This window comes from Homalodisca vitripennis, chromosome 4, assembly GCF_021130785.1.
Source record: "Homalodisca vitripennis isolate AUS2020 chromosome 4, UT_GWSS_2.1, whole genome shotgun sequence".
In the NCBI taxonomy this organism is placed as follows: Eukaryota; Metazoa; Arthropoda; class Insecta; order Hemiptera; family Cicadellidae; genus Homalodisca; species Homalodisca vitripennis.
In genome coordinates, this window is record NC_060210.1 from 68,699,835 (window position 1) to 68,725,513 (window position 25,679).

The following is a 25,679-nucleotide window of genomic DNA, read 5'->3' on the forward strand; positions in this document are numbered from 1 at the left end:
TTAATTTAAAATATTGTAAAACATACTTTAGATAAATAAAAAAGCGAAAACAAAATATAGCGTATTGTTATATTATTTAATTACTTTTTCCCCACTTTTGTTTGATTACTTTAACCTTAAACCACATTTTATACAAATATATACGACACTTACTCCAGTTTTAAAATAATGCCACAGGGACCCATAATGCCCTTTGTTGGAAATTGGATCTTCAAAAATTTGTAATTCCTATCATGGTAAGCAACAGCACATTTTTTAAAGTATGAACCACATTAAATACGTTAGTAATCATTCTCCCAAGCAAGTAAAAGTGTAATAAATTGCAATAAATTGAATATAGGAGGGTAAATATACAGTTTTTATAGTTTTCTTCAAAAGTAAAGTTTTTGCACTTAGCTCAGTCTTTACTTATATTTTTCATAAAGTAATGATATTTTTATTTGTGTGGTGAATTTAATGCAGGTTGTTGAAAGGTAAGAGCTTGTCTAACTGAGTTCTAAAAGAGTATAAAAATACAATTTTTACAAACAGCTACTAAAATGTATTACTATATTGAAATATGCATGTCTATATATTGTACAGTATACACTAAATACTCGTACATCCCGATTCAGTAATGATGAGATACTTGATATTAGTGGGGACCAACTTTTAGATTTAAATAGTTGTCAAAGATATCTTGAGGAGTATTATACATCAAGATAGAAAGGTGCGATGAAGTTTCATGTTTTGAGGTACCATCTTCTGAATTTAGTGGAAAGGGTTGAGAACCAAAATGAAGAATTTATTCAATTTGTGGTACAGGGATTATTGTGAAGGAGGAACTCATCAACCGGGCGCATAAGCCAAGGTATGTACTTCTGTCAACAACCTTCAATGACCACAGAGGAGCAAAAGAAAATCTGAGTATGAATAAGGGCACAAAATCAGGTCCTTACTGGAGTTGAGTCGATTGTTGAAGAGACAAGAATGGTGTTATGAGAATGGCAATTTTATAATTTATTTTAGCGATCACCAGTCTTCAGTGATAAGACTCTTTTATGATACAACTCATGTGGCTTTTACGTAATGAGGCACCTATGAGGTGGAAATGTGAACTTTTCCTACGACCAGCTCGAACCTTACAGATGGCTACAAATACTTTGCCATCCGACTAAGGCCGTTATGAAGGTAATTTTAGCGCTCTTTAAACGTGTAGAGAAAATCGCTGAAAATTAAAAAACTGTATTAAGTGTATTTACATAAAAGTATGTAAGAGACCGTTTCCACGTTCACATTTTCTGAACACGATTTTCAATGGCCTCAAGGCAGGTTATGAACTACATTAGAGCATACATTTGCAATAAAACAAAATACTACATTCATATGACTACAATTCGTTATTGTTATTTGGATATTTATTTTCACTGATATTTTTTATTTTATTTTAATATTTATGCTAATTATTTTACAAAAAGAAAATACAGTTGTGTTATAAAATAATTATATTTAATGTGATAATGTGGGTAACTGAGTAGATGGAGAATACAAAGAGATTTGGAAGTTTTTTTACTGACCGGTACATACATACCAAAAAAGTTAAAATACAAAAATTAAATCAATCAAATTATTTTACAGCTATATAGAATTAATACAAACATCGACATTCTGAAATCAATTATATTATTTACATCGACTTTACATATACGAAAACTTGTGTCTATTTTAGGCATTATGCAATATCTGCTTCTTTGCAAATTCCACCAGAAGCATTTTCCAAAATAGCAGTTCCTTTGTGTTTGTGTCATTCTTCAAGAACATAAGTTTGTGATAAGGTAGTAAAATGTACAGCACAGTGCCTTTTTTGAGGCGACGGTGTGTAGATTACTGCGGCTAACTTTATAGTTTTGTCATAGTATCACAGCTCTTTATATTATAAAGTCTATAACCTACTAGTATCTTAAAATTTAATTCACACATCTGTTCTTCTAGTTATCCGGAGTCTGTAGGGATGCATGGCGGTGGTAAATACTATGAAAGGGTTGATTTCCAGTTTCAAGGGAGTATCCGGAGCTGGAGAAAGCTCATACCTGGATAAGATGGCGGCCAGACCGATCTTCACTTGGAGCTTACCAAACCTCATTCCTATAAACAGATAACTTTACAGCATCTAAACGTAAATTATTCTGCATTAGCTTATAATCACTGTGATTTTTGTCTATAAATAATATAGATTCTTACTAAACGAATCCTCCTTCATATTTTGCGCGGTTTAGCCTGCAATTACAAGCAAATGCCACTCCTTAAATATATATTCTTCTATTTCGTGAATGTTAAATTATAGTTACCTGTTTAGGTAGAAATTTGTGAAAAATTGACATACCAGTCCTAAACTAATAATGCAGTCTTATGATAACTAATGCAATGAAATGAGATTCAGCGATATTAAACAAGGTTGGACCTAATCTCAGTTAGGACACCTTGGAAGAATGGGTTACTAGCTCTACTACGTCCTCTTCCTGGCAAAGTGTGTATGAGGGATGGGGTTACTTTCTTATGTTTCAAATAGTAACAGAATTTAACGCCAAGGATGCTCCACCCTCTTCAATAATCATCCTCGGCAACAGACTAGACATATACATCGATTCATAATTTATCTCAATATCTCGTAATTTTCTGTAAGTGATGTGCCGCTATTGGATGTCATGGGTTTGTCCATATTTATGTGTGATATATCGGTTTTTGCTCCATCCATACAGGTTAATTGGAAGATATAAGCAATCCAGAAGTAAACCCTACGGGTGTAACAAAGGCACTTAGTCTCTCTATTTAAATTTTTCAAATCTTACATTTAAATAAAATTACAGAGCTTCTTATAGCGCATTGAAATAATATAAATAATATGATGTGGACGTTTAAATTGTAGTTGTGGATACTATTTATATGAATATAGTTTTAGTAACACTTTAATGTGGCAATAGCTTTTATATATTAGTTTGTAACCATAAAGCTTTCGGATTGACGATACGATTATTTTGGAAATATCCAAAATCTTTCTATGAATATTTGTTGGTATTGTGTTCTGAGATGGATCTTATAGAATTTTTGTAACACCAACTAAACTGTCCATAACTGTTAACATAGTAGCGTAGGAACGAAGGATCTTTACTATTTCGTATGATAAAAATAAAAACATAATAGAACTAAACTAGTTACCTATACATATTCTCGGACCCTCGCCGAAAGGAAGGAAGGCATAATGATGTCTTCCTCTAGAAGATTCCTCGGAGAAGCGGTCAGGATCGAACTTGTAAGGGTCCGGGTAGATGTCGGGGTCGTGGTGAATAGAATACATGGGAATGTTCACCCGGACCCCCTCATCAATCACCAAATCAGTTCCGGGTACTTGATATTTCTCCGTACAGACTCTAGTCAGGAAAGGCAAGGAGGCGTACATTCTTAATGTCTCTGAAATAAACAGAAGGTCAAGAAATAAGTTAATAATTTAACAGTTAAAAAAAAGAGTCAGAATAGCAATTTTGTAATGATGAAATAGTCAAAAAGATACCAATATATCCCACAATATTGTTTGCGTAAAACAATCTATGACGTATTTCTGAAGTTCCTGATATAGTACACATCAAATACTAACGCCATCCTTATTGCGCAAATATTGTTGTGGTAAATATTCCTTAAACGCCAACTACAAACAGATATGTACACCGGGTAAAACAAGGAGCGTAATTTTAAAATAATATAAAATGGAAGTATGACTACGTACCATTTATGACCTGGTCCATGTAAGTCATATCTTGTAGCGCCTGGTAGGTTATCTTGTTGTCGTAGTTGGCCAACACCTCGTCTATCTCTTGCCGCAGTCTCTCCTGTACTGACGGACTCTTGGCCAGCTCGTACAGACAGAAGCTGGTGGTAGAAGCCGCAGTCTCAAACCCTGCTGCGAAGAACACGAATGCTTGTGCCGTCATCTCTTCCAGTGTCAGTTCTGTGTAATTTGAATAAGTTTATAATACAAAGCCAAACTTTTGTTTGCAAAAATTTGTTTCCTGACTTAAAAACTAAAATAAAGAAACTTGCTAATATTACACATTAAAATTTATTGGTATTGAATTAGAAATAAAAACTACTTACGATCTTTAACTTGGTCTTTATTGTCCTGCGTCCCTGTCTTCAAGAGATTTGTAAGTTTACAAGCACCCTTTTGCTCTACTGCATGTTTCTCCTCATCATCTTCTAGTGATTGGTTTTCTTTTACTTTCAAGAGTAAATCCACAAAATCATTTCTTGTCACATTGTTCTCTTTGCGATACCGTATAGTCTCTTTTATAATCGATGAAAGAGTTTCCGAGACCTTGGGATGAAAAAAATGTGATGTTCAAAAGCTTTGCGGTCAAGGGAAAGTTTCTGAAAAGGAATACCTTTGGAATGGTTGAACGTTTTGGAACAAATATCAATTGGCCCACTCTGTAGAACTCATCGTCTCGATTCTCGATGGAGTTGACCTCCAGTCCAAAGGCACAAGTAGCGATGATATCGGTAGTGAATCTGGCTATCAGATCCTTCACCTCGAACTCTCCTTTCTGCAAGACTACTCTGTCGATGTGATCCTGAAGCTGGTCCGCACATCTTCCCATCAGCTGAAACATGTTCTTCATCTTCCCCGATGTGAATGTTGGAGTTAGCTTTGTCCTCATGTCTTTCCACTCATGTCCCTCCAATGAAAAAAGATGTTTTGATATGTATTCGTGAGTGGTGGGCGAGAGATCTCGCGCTACGAAATGGTGAAAATCCTTAGTTAGGATCTGCTTGCATATATCTAAATCGAAAACTAGAAGACTTGGTTGCTGGAACATAAACCCGCCGACATACTTTAATCCTCGTTCTTTCCTGTACTCATTATAAATTTTTTGACCAGCTGATCCCGCATCTGTTTTTCCTAGGAATTGGTCTTGCACAGTTCCAAACGGAAATTTTGGTTGAATGTAAACTATTCCTTTTTTCTTCCAGTAGTTAAAATGTCTCGTGAGATAGAAGTACAATGAGCCCGCAATGGCTAGTAATGCCACAACGACTTCCAGGAACATTCTGAAACACACAGTAAATGCTAACATATGTTTATTTATTTAAACAACAGTAAAATTACAAACTTGAAATTTTTTGAACCCATTTGTTGATGCAGTCGATGTTAGGTTGGGTGGATTTCTTTAATGAAATAAAAAGATTTTTATGATACTGTTAAGGATTTGCATAAATAAAAAATTTGCCGAATATTGAATCCACTAAATATTTATTAATCTTACAAATAATCCGTAATATAATATACTCTTATACTTAAAACTATGCTAGATATAAACTAGTTGTTTATTAAACGGTTTACAAAAGTTTTTAATTGAATGTCTGTTTTCCGCAGAACGACTTTAAAACTAATTGAGCAATGGGCTTGACATTTTGTACATAATATAATAATATCATTTATAATAAAAAAGGACGAGTTTAATTTTGCTGCATGTTTTTCCATGAGATTTGGCTGAGCATTATTGAAGCCCCCAACTCAGAGAGAAATCTAGAAAATAAATTGAGAAATGGACTTAAATTTTGCATTTAGCCTATCTTTACTAAGGACACACAGCAAAATAGTTGAACACAAAAAATAAAACATAATTCGACAACACAAGTTCTTACAAAAATTCAATAACATTATCCATAAAACTTCAAAAATAATCAAGGACAATGTATACTATATAACTCTAAAAAGAAGGTAGCATGCAATTGTCCAAAAGCTGGCATGCTGTAATACTGATTGGTTGATTGGACATGTATTATTGGCATCTGTTAACTGAAGATAGATCTCCACACTGAAGCCGAAATATTCCACAAGTGGTTTCTATTAGTTATGTTTCGACGTTGTGTGGGACATAAAGCTTATATGTTTAATGTAAAATATGAAGGGAGTTAAATATTTCACAATTTTTCTGTTGTATTCTCATGATGAATTCGCCGCAAAGTGTTTCAGATTGATGTTGCATTTAAATTTTCGTATGGTGTATTCAACTACCATTTTAACCTTGCGTTTTTTATGTGAAAATAATACTGAGAGTTGTTTTGAATGTGACCAGTCTTATTAATTATGGATCCACTTTTTATCAGATCATAGCTTCGTACTGCCTTGCAATAAATGAAACAGGAACTAAGGGACATAGTTCTATCTTTAAAAATCCATTCTAACGCTGCTTTATATGCTCTATGAAGATGGTCTAGTTTCTCCTGGAAATGGTCACAAAGGACGTTCTCCATTTGCATCAGGCTTCGTCTAGGTTTCAGCTATTTATTTATTTAGTCCTAAATTATTCATGAACCTGCCTAAAAATGTTATATAAATCATCGAATATTGATAACAACTGTTAAGGGTCCAAATTGGAAAATATTTGTATCCATAACGAGGCCAAAACCATTTTATTTTGACTACTCGTGATTTGTAAATTTATGTTTATATATTTAATAAATGTTTAGTACATTTTGCAGGAATATAACAGGAAAAGAAATGCGTGTATTGCATAATTAATGATTGATTTAGTTTTAATATTATTGTATATTGTAATTATTATATTACACTAGCTGTTTCCCGCGGCTTCGCACGCTTTTCGTAAGCGTTACCCGTGTATCTGCACTTCTGGCTCAAGTAAATTATATTTCCAACGCCGATGTAGAGTTTGCTTTTTTGCCACGATCAAGAAAATCTATATATGTTTATAGCCATTGTACACGTACATGTGTTTTATTATAAAGTGGTCTAACACTCAAGCTATAAGTTCATCCAGAAATTTATTTTCAAGACAAATATACATCATAACTTAGCGCCTTCAAATAGTGTTTGGCTATTAAATATTCGTAACTGTCTCGTAATTGCAGTTTATAATGTGCAGGCGCTTTGAAAACTGTTATCTTTGGCAACGCCACCTGGAGGCGAGTTACATCAATAGACGTAGCATAGAAACCTTCTTCGTGGAAAAATACATATACATACAAATTTTCGTAATGATCGGTCAAATAGTTTACGATTCCATAAAGGACAAACACACAAAAATTCATTTATATATACACACACACACACACACACACACATATATATATATATATATATATATATATATATATACACACACACACATATATATATACATATATATAGATTGTAATTACAATCAAATATTTCAATGTAAACTTTATGTATGAATTTTAAGTGGTCAATAAATTTATATTTTATGTGATTGTATTATTCACATTGTCACATGCAGGAACGGATATAGGCTACGCGTTTAATGGTAGAACACCCAACAGTCGCCAACAGCCATTCTCTTATTGGCTGTTCTTGGTGTTTGTGGCAGGTTATTATCTGGCCTTTTGTATGGTGTGTGGGCATTGTTTCCGGATGTTACATTATAATTGTAAATATATTTTCTTATCAAGAGTTCAATAACAGATTTTGAGTATGTGCTATCCATGTAGAACCAAAATATTGACCTAGGAGGAAATAATCTTTGTAATCTGATCTTATTATAATTCATACAGACATAATTATATACTATTGAAAATCTTACAATTGCACACTAAATGAATTTAACAGATACAAAAAAGTCAATCCATAACAATTAAAGCATTACAGTAGGTACGTATGTAGTTAATATATATATATATATATATATATATATATATATATATATATATATATATATATATATACTACAGGTTGTCTTAAATAAAGTCCGCCTCCCCTTAACTTTTTTATGAATAGAGATGGAGTCATTTATTTTAGGGGATATTTATATAAAGTCCGCCTCCCCTTAACTTTCTTATGAATAGAGATGGAGTCATTTTTTTAGGGGATATTTATATGACCAACCGAGGAATTTTTTATGTATGAATGTTTTTGACTTTTGCCCCCCAATGGGGTATTTTGGGGGTAAGTCAAAATTATTTAATAGAGATCCCTAGCAAGTGACACCTTATTTTAAAGGTATTATAAAAAGAAGAAGAATAGTGCAAACTAAAGATCTTTAATGTTACTCTATCAGATTTGGTGGCTATTAAGTTTAAGTTACATTTAAAGTTATTGTAATACAGATAAAACATTCACTCAGTAGTTATTTTGAGAAATTACGACACGAAATCATAAACACATTATTACAAGAATCAACAAATATAACAAGCATGATTAACACAGGATTTATTGGATTTTGTTTGTCTGAATTTTGTCATTAGCACTTATTAGAATTTATCATTTAATAATAATCAATACAAGATTTTTATTTAATAGATTAAAGTCTTATAGTTGCGACCTCGTGGCGTCGCGACCGGAAGGTGGGACCTTATAGAGGAATAATCCGTGGATCCGCCACTAGATTCCGTCTATTCCAAAACCTAACCAGCTTTGATGACTAAATGAATACTAATAATTTGGGTATAGTTCCGAAAGGTTCCCTAACAAAATACTACTAAAATCTAGACCACCCACGCTAACTTCTCCCGGTCCACCCTGCTCGAAAGCTGCACAACGACTCTTGTGTGCACAACCTCCGGACACAGCCTGAAAACCTAGCAGGAACCATCCTACCAGAACCTGTCCGGAAGAATTCCGGATGGTAGGAGGCTCCTATTGTTTGAGCTAAAGGCTAGAGGTCGGCGCAGCTGGCTATAGCGTTCGCGGCAACAGACGAATAACGCGCGCCAAATTCAAAACTGTAGCGGCACTCGCCGCATCCTCCCCTCCTTCTCCGAGGAGTTCGAAGGCTTAGCCATTAAGAGTGGTAGAAAGGGTGATAGGAAAGTTATTTGGAAGTGAACCAGTTAAAGTTAAATTGAGCCAAAAATCTTAAACTAGAACGCAGAGTTTACTAAAATATTCAAATAACACTACCATGCAGAAAGGCGGTGCAGAAACCGCGCCCATTCTCGCTGAACAGCTCCAGTCCTCAACCACAGACAACTTCAACCCATAAGAGGAAAGCAACTAAGATCTATCTATCACCAATATGTCACATACCTGCTAAATACTTCTAACTCTTCCAAGGTTAAGGTTGGGCTTCTTTAAAAAGTTTAATTAAATTATAGAAGATAGTCTAGGTAAAAGGAATCAGTATTCTGGAAACCGTGTTTGACTGAGAATCACAACCTTCATTCAGCCCCATCATCAGACTCAGATTTCCCTCCAAAAATAGGCCAAGTAGGAAAGGAGAAGTTAAGGAAAATTTAGTCTTGTGTAAATCATAGAATATTTCTTCCATCGTAGCTGGCCATAATCCTAGTCCTGTTCCCCTTACTTCCGTCCCCCCCTCCCGCAGCGGGAGACCAGCCTGCTGCCAACAAGCCAATCTACCGGACGCAGAATGAGAGGGAGTGAAAGGTCCCCATGACCTCTCTGGAAGAACATATACAATTAATTGTTTGTTCATATTCTTTCAATATTTGAAATACAGGAAAGGTGGTGAAAAGATGAAATGGCCATTGGAACAATAAATCCAAATCTAAATGATGAGGTCTCCTAGTGACTACAGTCATAAAAGGCAAGGAAAGAGGAGAATTGGTCTGCTAACAAGTTCTTTAAACTTATCTACCCTATTAGTTTTTCAAGATTGTTTGGTGACATATGGCGAGTAGTATTCCCTAAATGGAGTTTTCAGATCGAGAAGGAATGGGCCAACAAACAATAACTCAAAAGAAAAAAAAAACTCCTGTTGGCTCAGAGTTAGTAGGCCAGGAAATGATTGGTAAAAACCATTAATATGTGGATAGGATAACCACTCTGTATAACTAACACATACAAATAAATATACATATAACTGACCATTATAAGGTCGTAACACGCATGCTCGAAAATACAAAGTAATATCTATCACGAAAAACCATACACGAACACTAAATTACACAGAGATAAACATTTATAGCAATAAATAACGATTGACTAACTGGCGTGAGTGCTTCGCTATAGCTTTAGCCTAGTTGAATATAGGAGAATACTTTGTTGAAAAGTCGACTATAAGGGAAATGCTCAATAATGTCGGTTCTAAAGCATTTATCGATGCAAATTATTCTCTATCCCTAAATGCCTTAAGTTATAACTTAACAAAAAAAATAATTAATTAATAGGATAGAGATAGTTAAAGATGTGTTAATGAAGTGTGTTTGGGGTTGCGCATAGGAGGCAATGAGACTGTCGCTGCTCCCAATATTGATTACAGAAAAAATATATAAATAAATGCTAAATCATGGAAGCTGTAAATACTTCAAACAAACAAAATCTAAACGGCAGATCTCATAACCACCCATCCCCGTGTAAGTGTATAGTAGACAGTTTGGACCAAACATCAGAATTGCCAAACCCAACACCAGGTAGCAAGAGGAGAGCACACGCAGGTGAACTCCTTAGCCAAATCCACCTCAGCGTCAGGCAGAGCCACCAATGCAGGGTCCCAAAGAAGAGTAGAAAAAGAAAAGGAAATGTTATTTGTAAGGTGTAAAATGAAAGAAGAATGAAAATAAACTCAAATTAAACCTAATATCACAATGGCTTTTTCGGAATAGAGGAAATATCTAGTGGCAGATCATTGTCGTGGAGTTGGGAGAATGCACTTTTTAATATGGGATACATGTGCTGACCTCACAAATTTCTTGGTTTTTGGGTCACGCAAGGCAACTGTTACAGGGGAAGTAAAGGTCTCAATTTCCAAAGGTTTAGACCACATAGGCTGCAACTTGGCTGAGATGTGTTTGGGTGCATTACTCAGGTTAAATAGTCGATACATAACTGTATCACCCACTCTAAAGGGAACCTGTGCTCGACCTTTATTATACTGTTTGGATACTTTATCCTTAGCACGGATCAGATTGTCTAGAGCTTTACTCCATCTCTGTTCCATGTTTCTTGGTTCAGAATTAGGTTCTAGAAGTTGGTCAAGATTCCATTTATTTTCCAAAGGAGTGCGGATAGTGTATCCCAAAAATATTTCAGAGGGTGATGTGCCAGTGCTCTCGTGCTTAGAAGAATTAAAGGCGGTTTGAAAATAATGTAGGTTTTCATCCCACTGAGTATTGTCTTTGTGGTGGAAAATTCGCAAGGCAACTCCGATATTTTTGTTCACACGTTCAGCGTGCGAACTTTTCGGGTAATAAGGAGAAGTCCTAATATGTTTAATCCCAAGCTCATCGCACATGTTTTTGAACTGATGAGATTTGAAACAACTGCCAGAATCGGAGACAATAGACTGGGGAAACCCAAAGTAGGAAAATAGGCCTCTTTTAAGGGCATTTACTGTAGTTAAAGCTGTTGAATTCTTAGTTGGGATCATGACAGAAAATTTGCTAAACGCGTCTACAATGGTTAGTAGCCACTGGTGACCACGTTTTGTTCTAGGGAGAGGACCAACATAGTCAATCATGATCTTTTCAAAAGGTCTTTGAGCTAGATCAGACGATAGATAACCATATTTTGTGTTTGGGGCTTGCTTACAGCGCTGGCACTGCAAGCATGATTTAACCATGTTAGTTATTGTTGTAGTAAGATCAGAACTGTAAAATATTCTTTTTAACCGATTTAGTGTTTTGGAGATTCCCAAATGTGCTCCAACTGGGGACGTGTGATACATGGCAAATAGCATGTGGTGTAGTTTTTTGGGAACAACAACACGCGGTCTGCTCTGGGAAGGGGTTTTATAGACTAAGACATTATCAATTATTTCATAGTTTGGAGGGTGTTGTCCAGACTTAATTGACTTAATTATATTTTTTAATTCTGGGTCTAGGGCTTGATGTTCTCTTATGTCTTGGAAGGCTTCTGGTAGAGAGAAAAGAACTAAACATTTTGAGGTAGGATTTTTAGGTTTGTTTGTTGAAGGTGTTGAACTTGTGTCATCTTGTTGGGGGGTTGTGGAGTCTTCCTCGTACAAACGAGAGAGGCAGTCTGCAACAACGTTCTCTTTGCCCTTAATGTGACTGACTTGAAATTTAAATGTGTTTATTAAGGCAATCCATCGTGCTATTTTTCCAATTTGCCTGGGGTGGTTCAGCAACCAGGAAAGAGCACTATTATCCACAAAAAGAGAAAATTCTCTATGCTCTAAGTAAGTTCTGAACTTTTCCAAAGCAAACACAACAGCGAGAGCCTCCAGTTCAAAGGTTGAGTAGTTCTTTTCATGGAGGTTCAGGGCACGACTGGCGTAAGCAACAGGTGCTAGGCTGCCATCCAAAGTTTCCTGGGACAAGACCGCACCCACAGCCGTGCCAGAGGCATCGGTCTGCAACGTGAAGGGCTTTTCAAAGTCGGGTAGCCTCAAAACAGGTGAAGATACTAAAATTGCTTTAAGGGTTTTGAATGCCTCCTCCTGAGAAGGTCCCCATATGTATGGAACGCCCTTTCTTTTTAAAGAATTTAAAGGTTCCGAAATCTGAGAAAAGCCTTTAATGAATCTCGAGTAATATGAGCACATTCCCAGAAACCTAGAAAGTTGTTTTAAATTCTTAGGTGTTGGGTAGGAGTCGATAGGTTTACTTCTGTCAGGATTTAGACTGATTTTACCATTATGAAATATGTGACCCAGGAATTCGATTCTAGGAGATGCCACAACAATTTTTTCAGGACTAACCGTCAGACCAGCATCTCTAAGCCTGTCTAAAACTATTTTAAGATGCTGTACATGCTCGTTGAAACTGTTACTGAAGACAACTAGGTCATCGAAATAAACAAAAAGGAATTTGAATTTTATATCTCCAAAGACTTTGTCAAGTAGATTTGCCAAAACCATGCCACCGGAAGCTAAGCCGAAGGGCAGATAGTTATACTCGTAACAACCTGTGCTTGTGACAAAAGCCGTATATTTTTTGGAATTCTCATCAAGAGGAATTTGATTATAAGCGCTTACAAGGTCCAGGTGGGAAAAATGAGAAGCCTTCCCTAAATACTGGAATGCTGACTCCACCGTTGGCATGGGAGTGTTCTCCAGCTCAACCATCTTATTTATGAGACGGTAGTCTACCACCATGCGACTTTTACCATTCTTTTTCGGGACTAAAAACGCCGGACTTGAATATGGAGAGTCACTAGGACGAATAATACCCTTACTCAACAGGTCTTTAATATGGCTGTTTAGCTCTTTCAGTTTGGGAGGAGCATAATGAAAAGGTTTTGAGCGGACAATCTTATTAGTTGTTATACGGATGGTATAAGATATTAAGTTGGTTTTGCCAAGGCATGGTGTTATGGTATCCGGGTACTGCTGCAATAGGTTTTTTAAAATGTGTTTTTGTTTTGTGTTCAAGTTTTCTCCTAATGTTGGTGCTGTATGAGTTGATTCTATGTTGGGTTGAGCTGACTGATCCTGGAATTGATTAATAATTAAGGTTGTGTCAAAGGAAAAAGTTATTTTACGCTGAGCCGCATTGATCACCATTTTACTGTGATCTACAAAGTCCAAACCCAAAACAACTGCCACCGGTAGGCTATCTGATACAAAGAAAGGAAAAGTCCAGGAAAGGTGTAAAATTTTAAAATGCAATTTAATCTGTTTTTGGAAATTCATGTAAGTACCATTCGCTGTCATGGCTTGAGTTCTGGTGTTAAGTGAGTTGACGTAAAACCCTTTACCTTTCTGTAGATCCTTAAAGACTGACCCAGATATTATTGAGTATGTGGAGCCTGTATCAATTAGTGCTTCAAGTTTGATTTCTTTTATGGATAGCCAGATAGTAAGGGGATCTACTTTGGGCAAGGAAGGTGCCATAGAGCGGACAGGGCGATTCACCTTCGGTTTAGGGGAGACAATTTCCCTGTCTAAAAATGCCTCCCTGGGAAGTTTAAATGTTTCGGCCTGGAATTGGACTGACCAGAATAATTAGCTTGCCTATTCTGCTGACCGTTTTGGTAGTTACGCTGACTTGTGTTGTTTTTTGGTGTACTATATTGGCCTGAATGGTTATTCCCTGATTCCAAGTGTGAATGACCGCCATTACGACTATTTTGAGGTTTATATTGATTAAAGTTACGTGACCGGTGATTTTGGTAGTGGTGTTGACCGTTAGTATGGTTAGAGTGGCCACTGCTTCGGTTGTAAAACAATCTGTTGTTTTGTTGAAAACTTTGATTATATGGTATGGAACTATGAAGGGATGTAGGTGGGGATACGTTGGTTGTTTGTGGAGTGTCGTAATATGTAAGACGTAAGTCATCTACTGTGGGGGCCAATTTTAAAAGATCATTAATGCAGTGTGGTTTTATAAGTCCTGATAAGCAGGCTCTAGTGGAGGGATTGAGACCTGCCATAATAGTAGTAAAGACAACTGCATTATCTACTGTAGGGTTTAAAAATGTAAAAATGGCACTAATGTTGTGTACATAGTCAGCTAAGGACTCTGAGTTAGTTTGCTGGCGGTACAAAAACTGATTCTGAGCTTCCCTCAGTGTTCTATCAGTTAAGAGTGAAGTACGTATTGTCTGGACCAGTGAGAGCCAACTAAGATTAGACGTGATAGCATTTAACCATATACCACGAAGTCTACCCTCAGTCCGTGGAATAGTATTCGTAATAAATAGTTTGTCACTTACAAGGTTCAAGTTGAATATTTCTGTAGCTTTAATTACAAATTGTACGAGGTCTGGGAGGGACGAACCTGAAGTCATAGGCAGGGCTCTAATCATTTCGCGAACAACAGAAGGAAATGTCGCATCACTATCTCTATTATGGCTTGAGAATAACTCGGCAATCTGTGAAGACACTACTTCTGTAGTGCGTTCAACTGTCGTTTGTGTAAGTTGTTGCATAGCCACTATCAAATTTTGTATATTCGGATCTATTATTGTTTGTGAAGGTGTGTATGTTATGTTGGACTGTACCTCAGATTGTTGTGTGACTGTTGGTGTAACATCAGTCGAGGCTGCTGTAGTTTCTAATTTGGATTCATTAATATTTTCGTCTGAGTCGATTTCACCTAATTTATATTTTTCTTTAATATAAGCACGAAGCTGAACTCTCATTCCCTCAAGTGTACCTGCTGGTGTGATGCCCAATAGAGAGCATTGATCCCGGGCCTGAGTTGCTTTTAACTCTTTAATCCACGCTACAGTTTTGGGGATATTGTCTGGTTTATACATATTTAAAGAGAGCGAAAATAAGAACACAATAAGCTATACAAGGGAAACTGGTACCAATATGTTCACTTTTGTAATTATTAGACTAGAGGAGTCTGAAAACAATAACAGTAAAAAACAATTATTTCAAACAACTTGGGCTGACCTAGCTTTGAGAAAAATACAGCAAACCAACACCTACTGGGAGGAAAAAAATCAGGTAGTTACTTTAATAAATTATAAATTAGTTTTATATTGATGTTAAAAAAGTTTAAGTAGTTTAATTTTTATAAAATTTACTCTGTAAATTAGCTTGTATATCTCTTTTGAATAAATAAAAGTTATTATATTCAAATTTCATTGTTAGACTTATAATTATTGTAACAACTGTTTAAGTACCTGAACAAATGCTCGTATCCAACATCAAACATATTTCCAAGCGAAGTGAAATTTAGAACACAAAGGTTAAGAATCTACCGAAAGTAAAATATTGGCTATAACAAAAATAACAAAGTCGCCAGCTACCTTACCTGTATTCGTAACTCAAGGTTAGTTACAAATGATCGTCGCAAGCTGTAATTTACACAAAACAAAAGCACCAGTTATTATTATGTGTTTAACACTAACTAATATAACCAACATCTAAACGTATATAAGGCTAAGTCGTAAAATAATTTAAAGAAATCATTCGGTTTACAATTTATTTAAGTGAAAACGAAAACAAATTACCGTTTACTTACAAGGATAACTTACGTAGTACCTTAAAACATTGACCGGAAATTATAAGATATTCGTACTTAACTGTAGTAGTAAAATCTATAAAGTAGATTAAAATAATTAGACTTCGTTATCTACGGAGTGATACAAAAACCGGATCTGAGGAACTCTGCTTACGCAATTACGTGCTTGCACGGCAAACTGACTAAACTTGTGTCGAAAAATATTACTGCAGTTCCAAAAATAATAAGATCTAATTCGGATAAAAATATGAAGTAAAATAATTATAACAATTGCGAGCTTAGAACTATAAGTATAATTACAAGGAAAAATGACAAATTTAAATTTTAAAACTGTCTTAAAACGAAACGAGAAATTCTTGTTTGAAACAGACAGACAGACGGAAATTACGAACTCCGTGATAATAAATTTTAAACGACTTAAGCCTTATGAAAAACTTGAAAAAGGAATTGTGGCTGTAATAAATAATAAATGGACAGTTATGTAAATTAAAGTCAACAAAGAAAAATACTGCATAACACCTATAATTAGTGAAAATAAATGGTGTTACAGTCTAATACAAAGTGTACTTCAGGTTACTAGTATAAAAGAAAACTATAGAACTTGGTTAAACAAGTCGTAACTCTGCTTAGTTAAAGCTTAAATGAGACTTTACTGTTATTAGTTATTAAAAAAATACGATTTAAGAATTTATTTATATTTAAGAAATACTTTATAAAAAGGGCAAAAAAAGTATTAAATTATTAAGATTGAACTATGAAATTTTATTAAAGTTAAACTGAGAACAATAAAATAAATGTTTAAATTAATTCAAGTAATAACGGTTTACACTTTAAGCTTATTTTAAATGACTAGAACTAATTTAGTTATCTGATTCTGTTGGTGAAGGTCGCTGCTTCCCTCGTGGCGTCGGTCGCTGCCCTGGGGTGTTTTACGCCATTGTTTGAGAAATTACCACTGCTATTCGAAAAACTCAAAAAAATGGACGGAAAGCGTGAAATTAAAATTAATGCTGGTTAGGAATGGTGTTGGGAATCCGAGGCGGACGGCTCGCGCTACCAATATTTGCGACCTCGTGGCGTCGCGACCGGAAGGTGGGACCTTATAGAGGAATAATCCGTGGATCCGCCACTAGATTCCGTCTATTCCAAAACCTAACCAGCTTTGATGACTAAATAAATACTAATAATTTGGGTATAGTTCCGAAAGGTTCCCTAACAAAATACTACTAAAATCTAGACCACCCACGCTAACTTCTCCCGGTCCACCCTGCTCGAAAGCTGCACAACGACTCTTGTGTGCACAACCTCCGGACACAGCCTGAAAACCTAGCAGGAACCATCCTACCAGAACCTGTCCGGAAGAATTCCGGATGGTAGGAGGCTCCTATTGTTTGAGCTAAAGGCTAGAGGTCGGCGCAGCTGGCTATAGCGTTCGCGGCAACAGACGAATAACGCGCGCCGAATTCAAAACTGTAGCGGCACTCGCCGCATAATTGGACAGTTATGGGTTACGTCAAAATAAAAAAAAGGAACAACAATGAAGATAATGCATTCTCTACATTACGATTAATAATGTTTATAAATATTAAAATATTATTGCACTCAATGTTCATATAGTATTAATTGTAGACTTTTAGCGTGGTTTAGATGTTATGACTATGCGAACCAATTAAGTATTCTTTAAACATTAAAAACTACGAAAACCTACATTTTCATAATATTGTAATGTCAATGTTTGACTCATCGTAATACAGGATTCTATGATGGTAATGTGTTTGTTACCTCCTAGAATGCAGAGCCGGCGTTGTATTCAAGATGGCTGTCTGACCACACTGAACTGTGAGCCAGCATACTACACAACCTGTCACGCGAGACCGAGATAAGTAGCAATAATTACCCCCTCCACTCGTCCTAACACCCACCAACATCCCGAAAGTGACCTTGACCACGTGACACATGACGAGTACGATTGTTGCCTTATGTGCCTCCATTCATACTTAACTACCAAATATCTCAGCCGTACACAAATTCTCATTCATAAACAAAACACTTTTATCATTATCTTGATAATGCTAATAGACATTTGGGAATTATATGTTCTAATGCCATTGCCTCTAGACGAAAGTATTACTTGTATTTTATCAATAAACAAGGTATGAGTATATCATGTCACGTGTCACAAACCAGACTTTGCATGCACAATTGTAATTCAGAGCTCATGTAATTGCTGTAAGTGTTACTCTGTCACATTCTCAAATGTCTTATGCTCGCACTTAGTTTGTATACACATTTATTTATTCAGCTATTCTCTCGTTGCCACTATGGTTAACAATAAGACCAATGTAAAAACTTTTGTTAACGCTCACCTAAATCACATGGACCATTAACGAACTTGTTGTTTATATTGATATGACGCTTTATGGTAAATTTTAATTCTATAGGTCAATTAATTCTCAAGATATCAACAGGACAGACAGACCGACAGACGGAAATGATTTTTTCAGCGCTTCCTATGATTTAATAAAGCTTAGCCAGTTATAGATGGAACATCTGGAATGAACTAATTCTTTACAAAATTGTAAACACTACACGAGAAATGCATATATTCAAGTGTGTTGCACGATTATATTATAAATTAATCAATGCTTAGCATTATCGAAACCTATCACTCGAGGAGCTGGAAAAATGTTATTTATGTCCGTTTGCACGTTATCTCGCGATCGGACATATTGAGTTTGATGATGAAGTATGTCAGTTCGTGGGATTTAGTTCAGTGCCAGAGAAAAAGTAATGGAAATGGCAACGAGAAAATCACAGAATAAATAAATTTGTAAACAATCTGAGTACAACCATATCACATTTTAAAATCTGATATAGTAAGGCATATAGCGTAATGATCCGTAAGATATCTTGAAAAATAATTTATTGGTGGGATTAAAAGTTATCATTCCTACGTAAGAACGAGTTCTATTGTGGTGCATGTCATGCATGGGATGTTGCTGCTGCGCATTATTGATCACTTATCACACAGTTGGCTGATAAAATTTATCTTTAAAAAGTAAAATTTATTTCCTGTACGATTGTCTATACGTCCGTGGGACACATCCAGTGTGAAATGTGCTATTGACGAAGTTTTGCATCCAAACTTAGCGAACCCTATTACTTGAGACGTGGTGTGGAGTACCATCTCCTTGTAATATTACTCGTATATTATTAGTTTATTATACGTAAATAGAAAAAGATGATGCAATTTTTCAATATGAGTTGGTTATAGACAAAACAGGTACGATATTCTTCCAGGTATACCAAGACATCAAGATGATTCAGATGACCTTCAACTGAAAATGACGGGCATGACTCGGCACTTTTGTAATTTCGCCCGAAGAGAACCGGTACCGGCGCTGTCGTGTCTTCGCGAAGACTGGTCAGGTCAGGGGCTGTAATGCCAGTCATGCCCACATGCAGTTGCTCATATTACTGCTTGTAATTCAAAATGTAAACTGAAATAAAACTGACAGCTGTTGTCTGAAATTACGGGTTTAAAATTATTTTGAATGCGGATTCCACAACTACACTCTTCAAGCATACTCATTAAAGAAATTTACACAAATTCAAAAACATAACGTCCGTATATAGTTTTAAGGAGAATTAGGATGTTTTTGTCTAATAGATATAAAAACATAAATTGTAAAATGAATAAAGTTTGTTTGTACAGAGAATTAACAATCTTTAAAGAATGTAATATTAGGTTACAATACATGCAACAATGGACAATAATGTTATAATATAACATCTTGGTTGGCTGGTGTCTATCGTTTACATTTCATAACTCATAATTTATTAAAGTTACGTATTTGTAACGTTATATGGTATTTATATTATAAACATCTAACCTAGTCTCAAAAAAGACAAAGAAAATAATTTTCACAGGTTTCAAAATGGAAAACATTAGCTATCCCACATTTTGCTGAGAACAAGTAACTTAACAGTGTTGTCAGAAAAACAAAACAAACAAAAACATTACAAAAGACATGTTTAACACATAAGAAATAAGTATAGGATTGTTAATTACAGTACTTATTTTCATCCAACGTTAACAAACAAAGTACCAAAGGTTTTTAATAATTTTATGAGTTACAATGTTACGCTTCTAGAAAATGTAGCTCAGGTTTAACTCATAAGAAATAAGTATAGGATTGTTATTACATTACTTATTTTCATCTAACGTTAGTAAATAAAGTACCAAAGGTTTTTGATAATTTTATGAGTTACAATGTTACGCTTCTAGAAAATGTAGCTCAGGTTTAACTCATAAGAAATAAGTATAGGATTGTTATTACAGTTCTTATTTTTATCCAACATAAGAAATAAGTATAGGATTGTTATTACAGTTCTTATTTTTATCCAACATTAACAAATAAAGTACCAAAGGTTTTTGATAATTTTATGAGTTACTATGTTACGCTTCTAGAAAATGTAGCTGTTTGGTCGACTTTTTCAAAAAGGAATCTCCACATTTTTTTACATTTTTTAAATGTTTATCACAATTGATGGATTGATGAATGATTGCAAGGTATTAATCTTAAAAAAAACTTTCGTTTTAAAGGTGGCCATGACTAATAACGGAGAGCACGGTAATTATAAATATGTTTTTCTTTGTTTCTTTTTATTTTTTTTTTAAGGACAAGCCGATCCCTTTCTTTTTTCTTTCCTTTTTTTATTCATATATAAAATGTTAAGAAAAGAGCTTCTAACAAAGCTCTAACAATGAGCTTCTAAATCAACTTGTGTGAAAAAGTGTGCCAGTTTTTTTTAACTCTAAGTTGTGTCTTATTAAATTGTTAACAGTTTAAAAGTGCAACAAAAGTTTTGGATAAGTATTTGAATTACATACAAATAATAAATTTAATTTTATATTAGTTGGAAATGGAAATATAAGCATTAAAAATTACTTACTCTTTTAGTCATGCTTCTAGGAGACAAAACCACATGGTTGTGGGCATACTTTGAACAATGATTTGAAGGATGTTTGGACAGTCCACAGTTTGACTGTTTGTAGCATCACTCACTATTTTAATTAGACTTGGTGTTTTGAAAAGTAATTTGTGGGGGAAAAAAATAATAACAATAATAACCAAATTATAACTGGCAGGAAGTGGCCTACTGACATGACTCTAGTAGTGACAGGCAGTTGGTGAGCAGAGTATAGCTTGCATTGTCAGTCAGCTGTACCTGTTTACCTAGTCCAACGGCAGGTAAAGCTAGTGGGCAGACAATAACAGCTCAAGGTCAGCCACTATTGCCTGCTATCTTCAATCTTCAATTAATTGCTGTGCCCACCAATTATCTATGGTCTATGGTTCATTGATTAAACCTTATTAGACATTGAGAAATTACATACAAACAGTTATTACCATACTATTTAACATTAAAATATAAATGTTTCTATATTGGCAAATATAATATTGGATGTTATTTCCCTGATTTAAAAATGGAAAACTTAAAACATCAGCCAGGTGATCTGGTAATAGCAAAGTTAAAGGGACATGCTCCGTGGCGTGATTGAAAATGTGGAAAAAAAGGAAACACATTTATTTTCAATGTAATTATTTATGGTTCCAAAGAAAAACGAACATTTAGACTAAGTGAACTATCAAGTTATACAGAACAAAAACATAAAATCCCTCAGGATAAAAAGCAGAAAAATGAAGTCTACGCCTTAGCATTTAAAGAAATTGAAGACGATTTGAGAAGTAAGCAAAGAAAACATTGTAATAGGGGTTATCTAAAAAATCATGTTATCTCTCCTGCGCTGAATAAAACTACAGACTTTCCATCTCCACAACCGAAAGCCGGTGAAACTCCTACAAATAATTTACTTACACCTAAAAACAAGGCGACTAAACATCAGAATGTCAAAATCCAAACCCAGCTTTCACATTCTGTTCATAACATGGAAACAAATACTTGTAATAGGTTCTCAATCTGGATGTCAATAATGGAATCAAAGTATATAACAGATGACTCTATTGAGTTACATGCTTACGTCAAAAATAGTTAAACAGGAAATATTGTTGATGAATCCCGTGGTAACACAAGCTATCAAATGTTTAGAAGACACTAACACTATTGTGGAGCCTCTTCAAATTCAAAACAAGTCATTCATCTTCTTCCCTATTAGTGACTCACCTGCCATTGGCCAAGTGGGGGGATCTCACTGGAGTCTTTTGCTGTATGTGAAGGGACATGATGAATTCTTATACTTTGACTCAATTGGTGATTATAACTTATTACATGCTAAACAGGTGGTAAAAAAGATATCTAAACACCTGGGCTTGGGGGAACTTACACCTATAAACAAAGTAGCAGTACCACAACAAAGCAATGGAGTGGACTGCGGTATATACGCGTATATGCTGATATTTGGCGATATACTCATCCAATGTATCAATAAAGGGACAATTTATGAAATAAAAAATAACCGAGGAGATTTCTGGCCAGACATCAAAGAAAGTGATATATTAACCAAGCGGGCTCAGTTAGCTCTACTGTTACATAACAATAACTTCACCACACTCAGTTGCTGAAATGATGTACCAGATGCCCACTCCTACCCCTACACATGATCTTCTGGGATATTCAGCACTAGAGGGCTCCATTGATCATACTCCTGTAAGCTGTACGGCTGATTCCAACATAAACATAAATAAAAATTGTAGATATAACATGGATAAAAATGCTACCAACCTAAGAAAATGGAACGAAGTGAAAAAGAGGAAAGGAAATTAAAAAAAAAAAAACTAAACAACAAGGCTCAAGATCTCACTGTTATTCCTTTAAGTGGCAGGTTTGAAACTTTAAACATCACAGAATGCGACTCAAAAGAAAGAAATGTAGCACAATTTGGTAATGAAAAAAACTATTTAAAGCAAGAAAAAGAAAAAAAAAACATCAATCAATAAACCAATATCAACAGGCAAGAAGAGTAAAGATGGTCGAAAAACAATGGATGTTGAATTTTACGCAGACAGCCATGGAAGGGGTCTTCCTGAAACAATCGGTGCCTGTAGTGGGGGTAGGATTAGAGTGAGTGGTCTGGTTATGCCCGGGGCTACAGTCTGCCAAGTGTACAGACAAGCTGAAGGAGCTCTTCATCGACCCATGGTCATTATTGCAGGGACGAATAACATTCTTAAAAAATCAACTGAAGAAATCTACTCTAACTTAGAGAGGAATTTGCAGAGCTTAACCAAAGAAAGAACTGTACATGTAACAACAATTCCTAACCGCTATGATACAAACCCGATTGATCCAACATATCACGATATAAACATAGCAAATAATTATATCAAGGAAATTGCTGTAAGAATGGACAATGTGCACATCATTGACTTGGACGAACTTGGAAGAGATCATTTCACTCGACATGGCCTACACCTAAATTATCGAGGAAAAAAGAAACTATCTTATATGATAATTGATTCCCTGGAAAAAAACCTTCAAATATGACAAAAGAAAAAACACCTAAACATTGATATAGAACTTCCTTCTCAATCTTCAACCATAAAACCCTACTCTATCAACATAATTGAGGCAGACATAAAAAAAAATAATAAGACAACACCAAAACGATCCTACAATAGGCTTTACGCACGCTATCTCTAACGATTTAGACCATGAAAGAAACATGAGTGCTGGTGTTGCTGTAGTTTTTAGAGAAAGTTTCGGAAGACTTCAAACCTCTGACTTTGTGGATACAAAATTAAAATGTCAGACACTTAAGAGCGGAGCAACAGTTTACAGTTTGGTCACTAAAGAAAATTACAATGGTAAACCGACCCAACAAAGTTATAATGAGGCTTTTGAACAATTGATCAAGGACTTCAAGAATAAGCAGCTAAAAACCCTCTATTGTTCGCCTATGGGATGTGTGCGTGACATGATAAGACTGGAAAATTTATGTGAAAACATAACCCGCCTTCAGCAAACCACAGGTGCTACAGTCTGTGTAACATCCTATGACCAACCATCTGCGAGAAGGAAGCTGTGGCATGGTCTTACTCATACCGAGTTTTTGGAGAAATTGCGACAAGTAATGAATGACTCGAGAAGTAAAGCAGCAGCCCAAACAACTACTACAGTGATCTCGCCCTCTGTCAGCCCGATCAGACTTAGACCCACTCAACTTGGAGACAACGCAGACACCACACAGAGTCCAGTGAGCCCGAGGGTGGTGCCAAGCTCTCAGGAGTACAGCCAAGTAGTGAGGTCTACGCTAGTGAGTGATGTACAAAAGCAGAGTAATGTGTCTGGTGTTGAGTCTGACCAAGTTCCACAAAAATGTACCATAAACAAGAGTAATATAAATAGTAGTATAATTGATAGTACAGGACTAGTGGAAAATGTTAATTTAAACTGACTTTAGGTGACAAAGATAATGTATCTGCAAACTGTAATTCTTTAAATAGCCCAAAACTAGCTTCTTTCAATATTCACTCCAGTTTGATAATGCACTATAACATTCAAGGTTTTAACCCCCATAAGATTTCTGAATTATGTTTATTTTTATCTCCGCTAAATTCAAAAATTAAAGTAATATCTATAAACGAGCACTGGCTTAACAATTATTCCATTGTGTTATTAGAGAACATAAATAATTTTAGAATAGCTGATTTTTATGTTAGGAAAAATTCATTGTGAGGAGGTTCATGTTTATTGGTAGAAGCTAGTTGTAAATATAAAGTTTTGAATAATATCTCCTTAGGTTTGAATCAGGATTTAATATTTGAGTGTTATGCTGTGGAACTCATTGATTTAAACTCTATTGTCATATCTGTATATACAATTCCTAATTATGAGGTAAAAAAATTATTTTTTGCACAGTTTGAAAAGCTTCTCTTCTTTTTGCAACAGCGAATGAGTAATAAATCAATTTTTGTCACAGGCGATTTTAATGTAAATATTTTAGAAAATAGTATATTTTCAAGCAAGTTTAGAGAATTAATAGAGTATTACGGGTTTTCTCTACAATTTGAGGAACCAACTAGAATAACCCAGTCTTCATCATCCTGCTTGGACAATACATTATAACATAACATTATAACATCAACATTATAACAAATAAAAAATACAATGCAAAGATTAAAATCAATATGGATTTAGGGTTGTCTGATCATAATGCTATCTTTTTAAATATACCTGGTCAAAAAAAAATCCAAAATCCGAACAAAAATAATGTTGCGATCAAAAAGAGATTATATTCAGATATTAATGTTAATAGTTTTTGTTCACTGCTTGGAAAGAAATGGTATCTCAGATTTTGACCCAGCTCTTGATGTTAATAACAATTACAACAACTTTTTAAGTAACTTCATAATGACATTGAATAATATCTTCCCTCATAAAACTTTTAAGAGGACCACCAAGACTAAACCGGTAGTCTTGAATTGGGTTACTCTGGGTATTGAAATATCTAGTAAGAAGAAAAGGGAACTTCATTGGGAAACAAAAATAAACAGAAATCGAGAGTTTTTAAATTATGTCAAGTCTTACAAAAAAACATTCAAAAAAGTAGTAAAGGCAGCAAAGATAATGGGAAATAGCGCCTACATAGTTCAATCTGAAAATAAATCTAAAGCTGCCTGGCAAATTGTAAATACAGAACTTGGCCACAATGGTATAAAAACTAAAACTGGTATTGTATTGAATGGGTCCAAGGATGGAGAAGACATTTCTAGTCCTCAAGTTGTAGCTGAGAGTTTTAATGATTATTTTTCAAATATGGTTTTAAGTGTCAATGTAAAGAGAGCCACCGTTAATGGAGTTCATAT

At 35.1% G+C, this 25,679-nt stretch overlaps 1 protein-coding gene and 1 pseudogene across 1 annotated transcript; one reads left to right on the forward strand and one right to left on the reverse strand.

Annotated features, from left to right (window-relative positions):
* Positions 1–1,531: 1,531 nt before the first annotated feature.
* LOC124359477 lies at positions 1,532–17,717 on the reverse strand (annotated as a pseudogene).
* A 4,763-nt stretch (positions 17,718–22,480) lies between these two features.
* Positions 22,481–23,363, forward strand: LOC124359478. Its single transcript, XM_046812240.1, has 2 exons — positions 22,481–22,920; positions 22,959–23,363. Exons 1-2 carry the CDS (start codon positions 22,841–22,843, stop codon positions 23,356–23,358), a joined length of 480 nt encoding a protein of 159 aa, XP_046668196.1. The 5' UTR covers positions 22,481–22,840; the 3' UTR covers positions 23,359–23,363.
* The last annotated feature ends 2,316 nt before the right edge of the window (positions 23,364–25,679 follow it).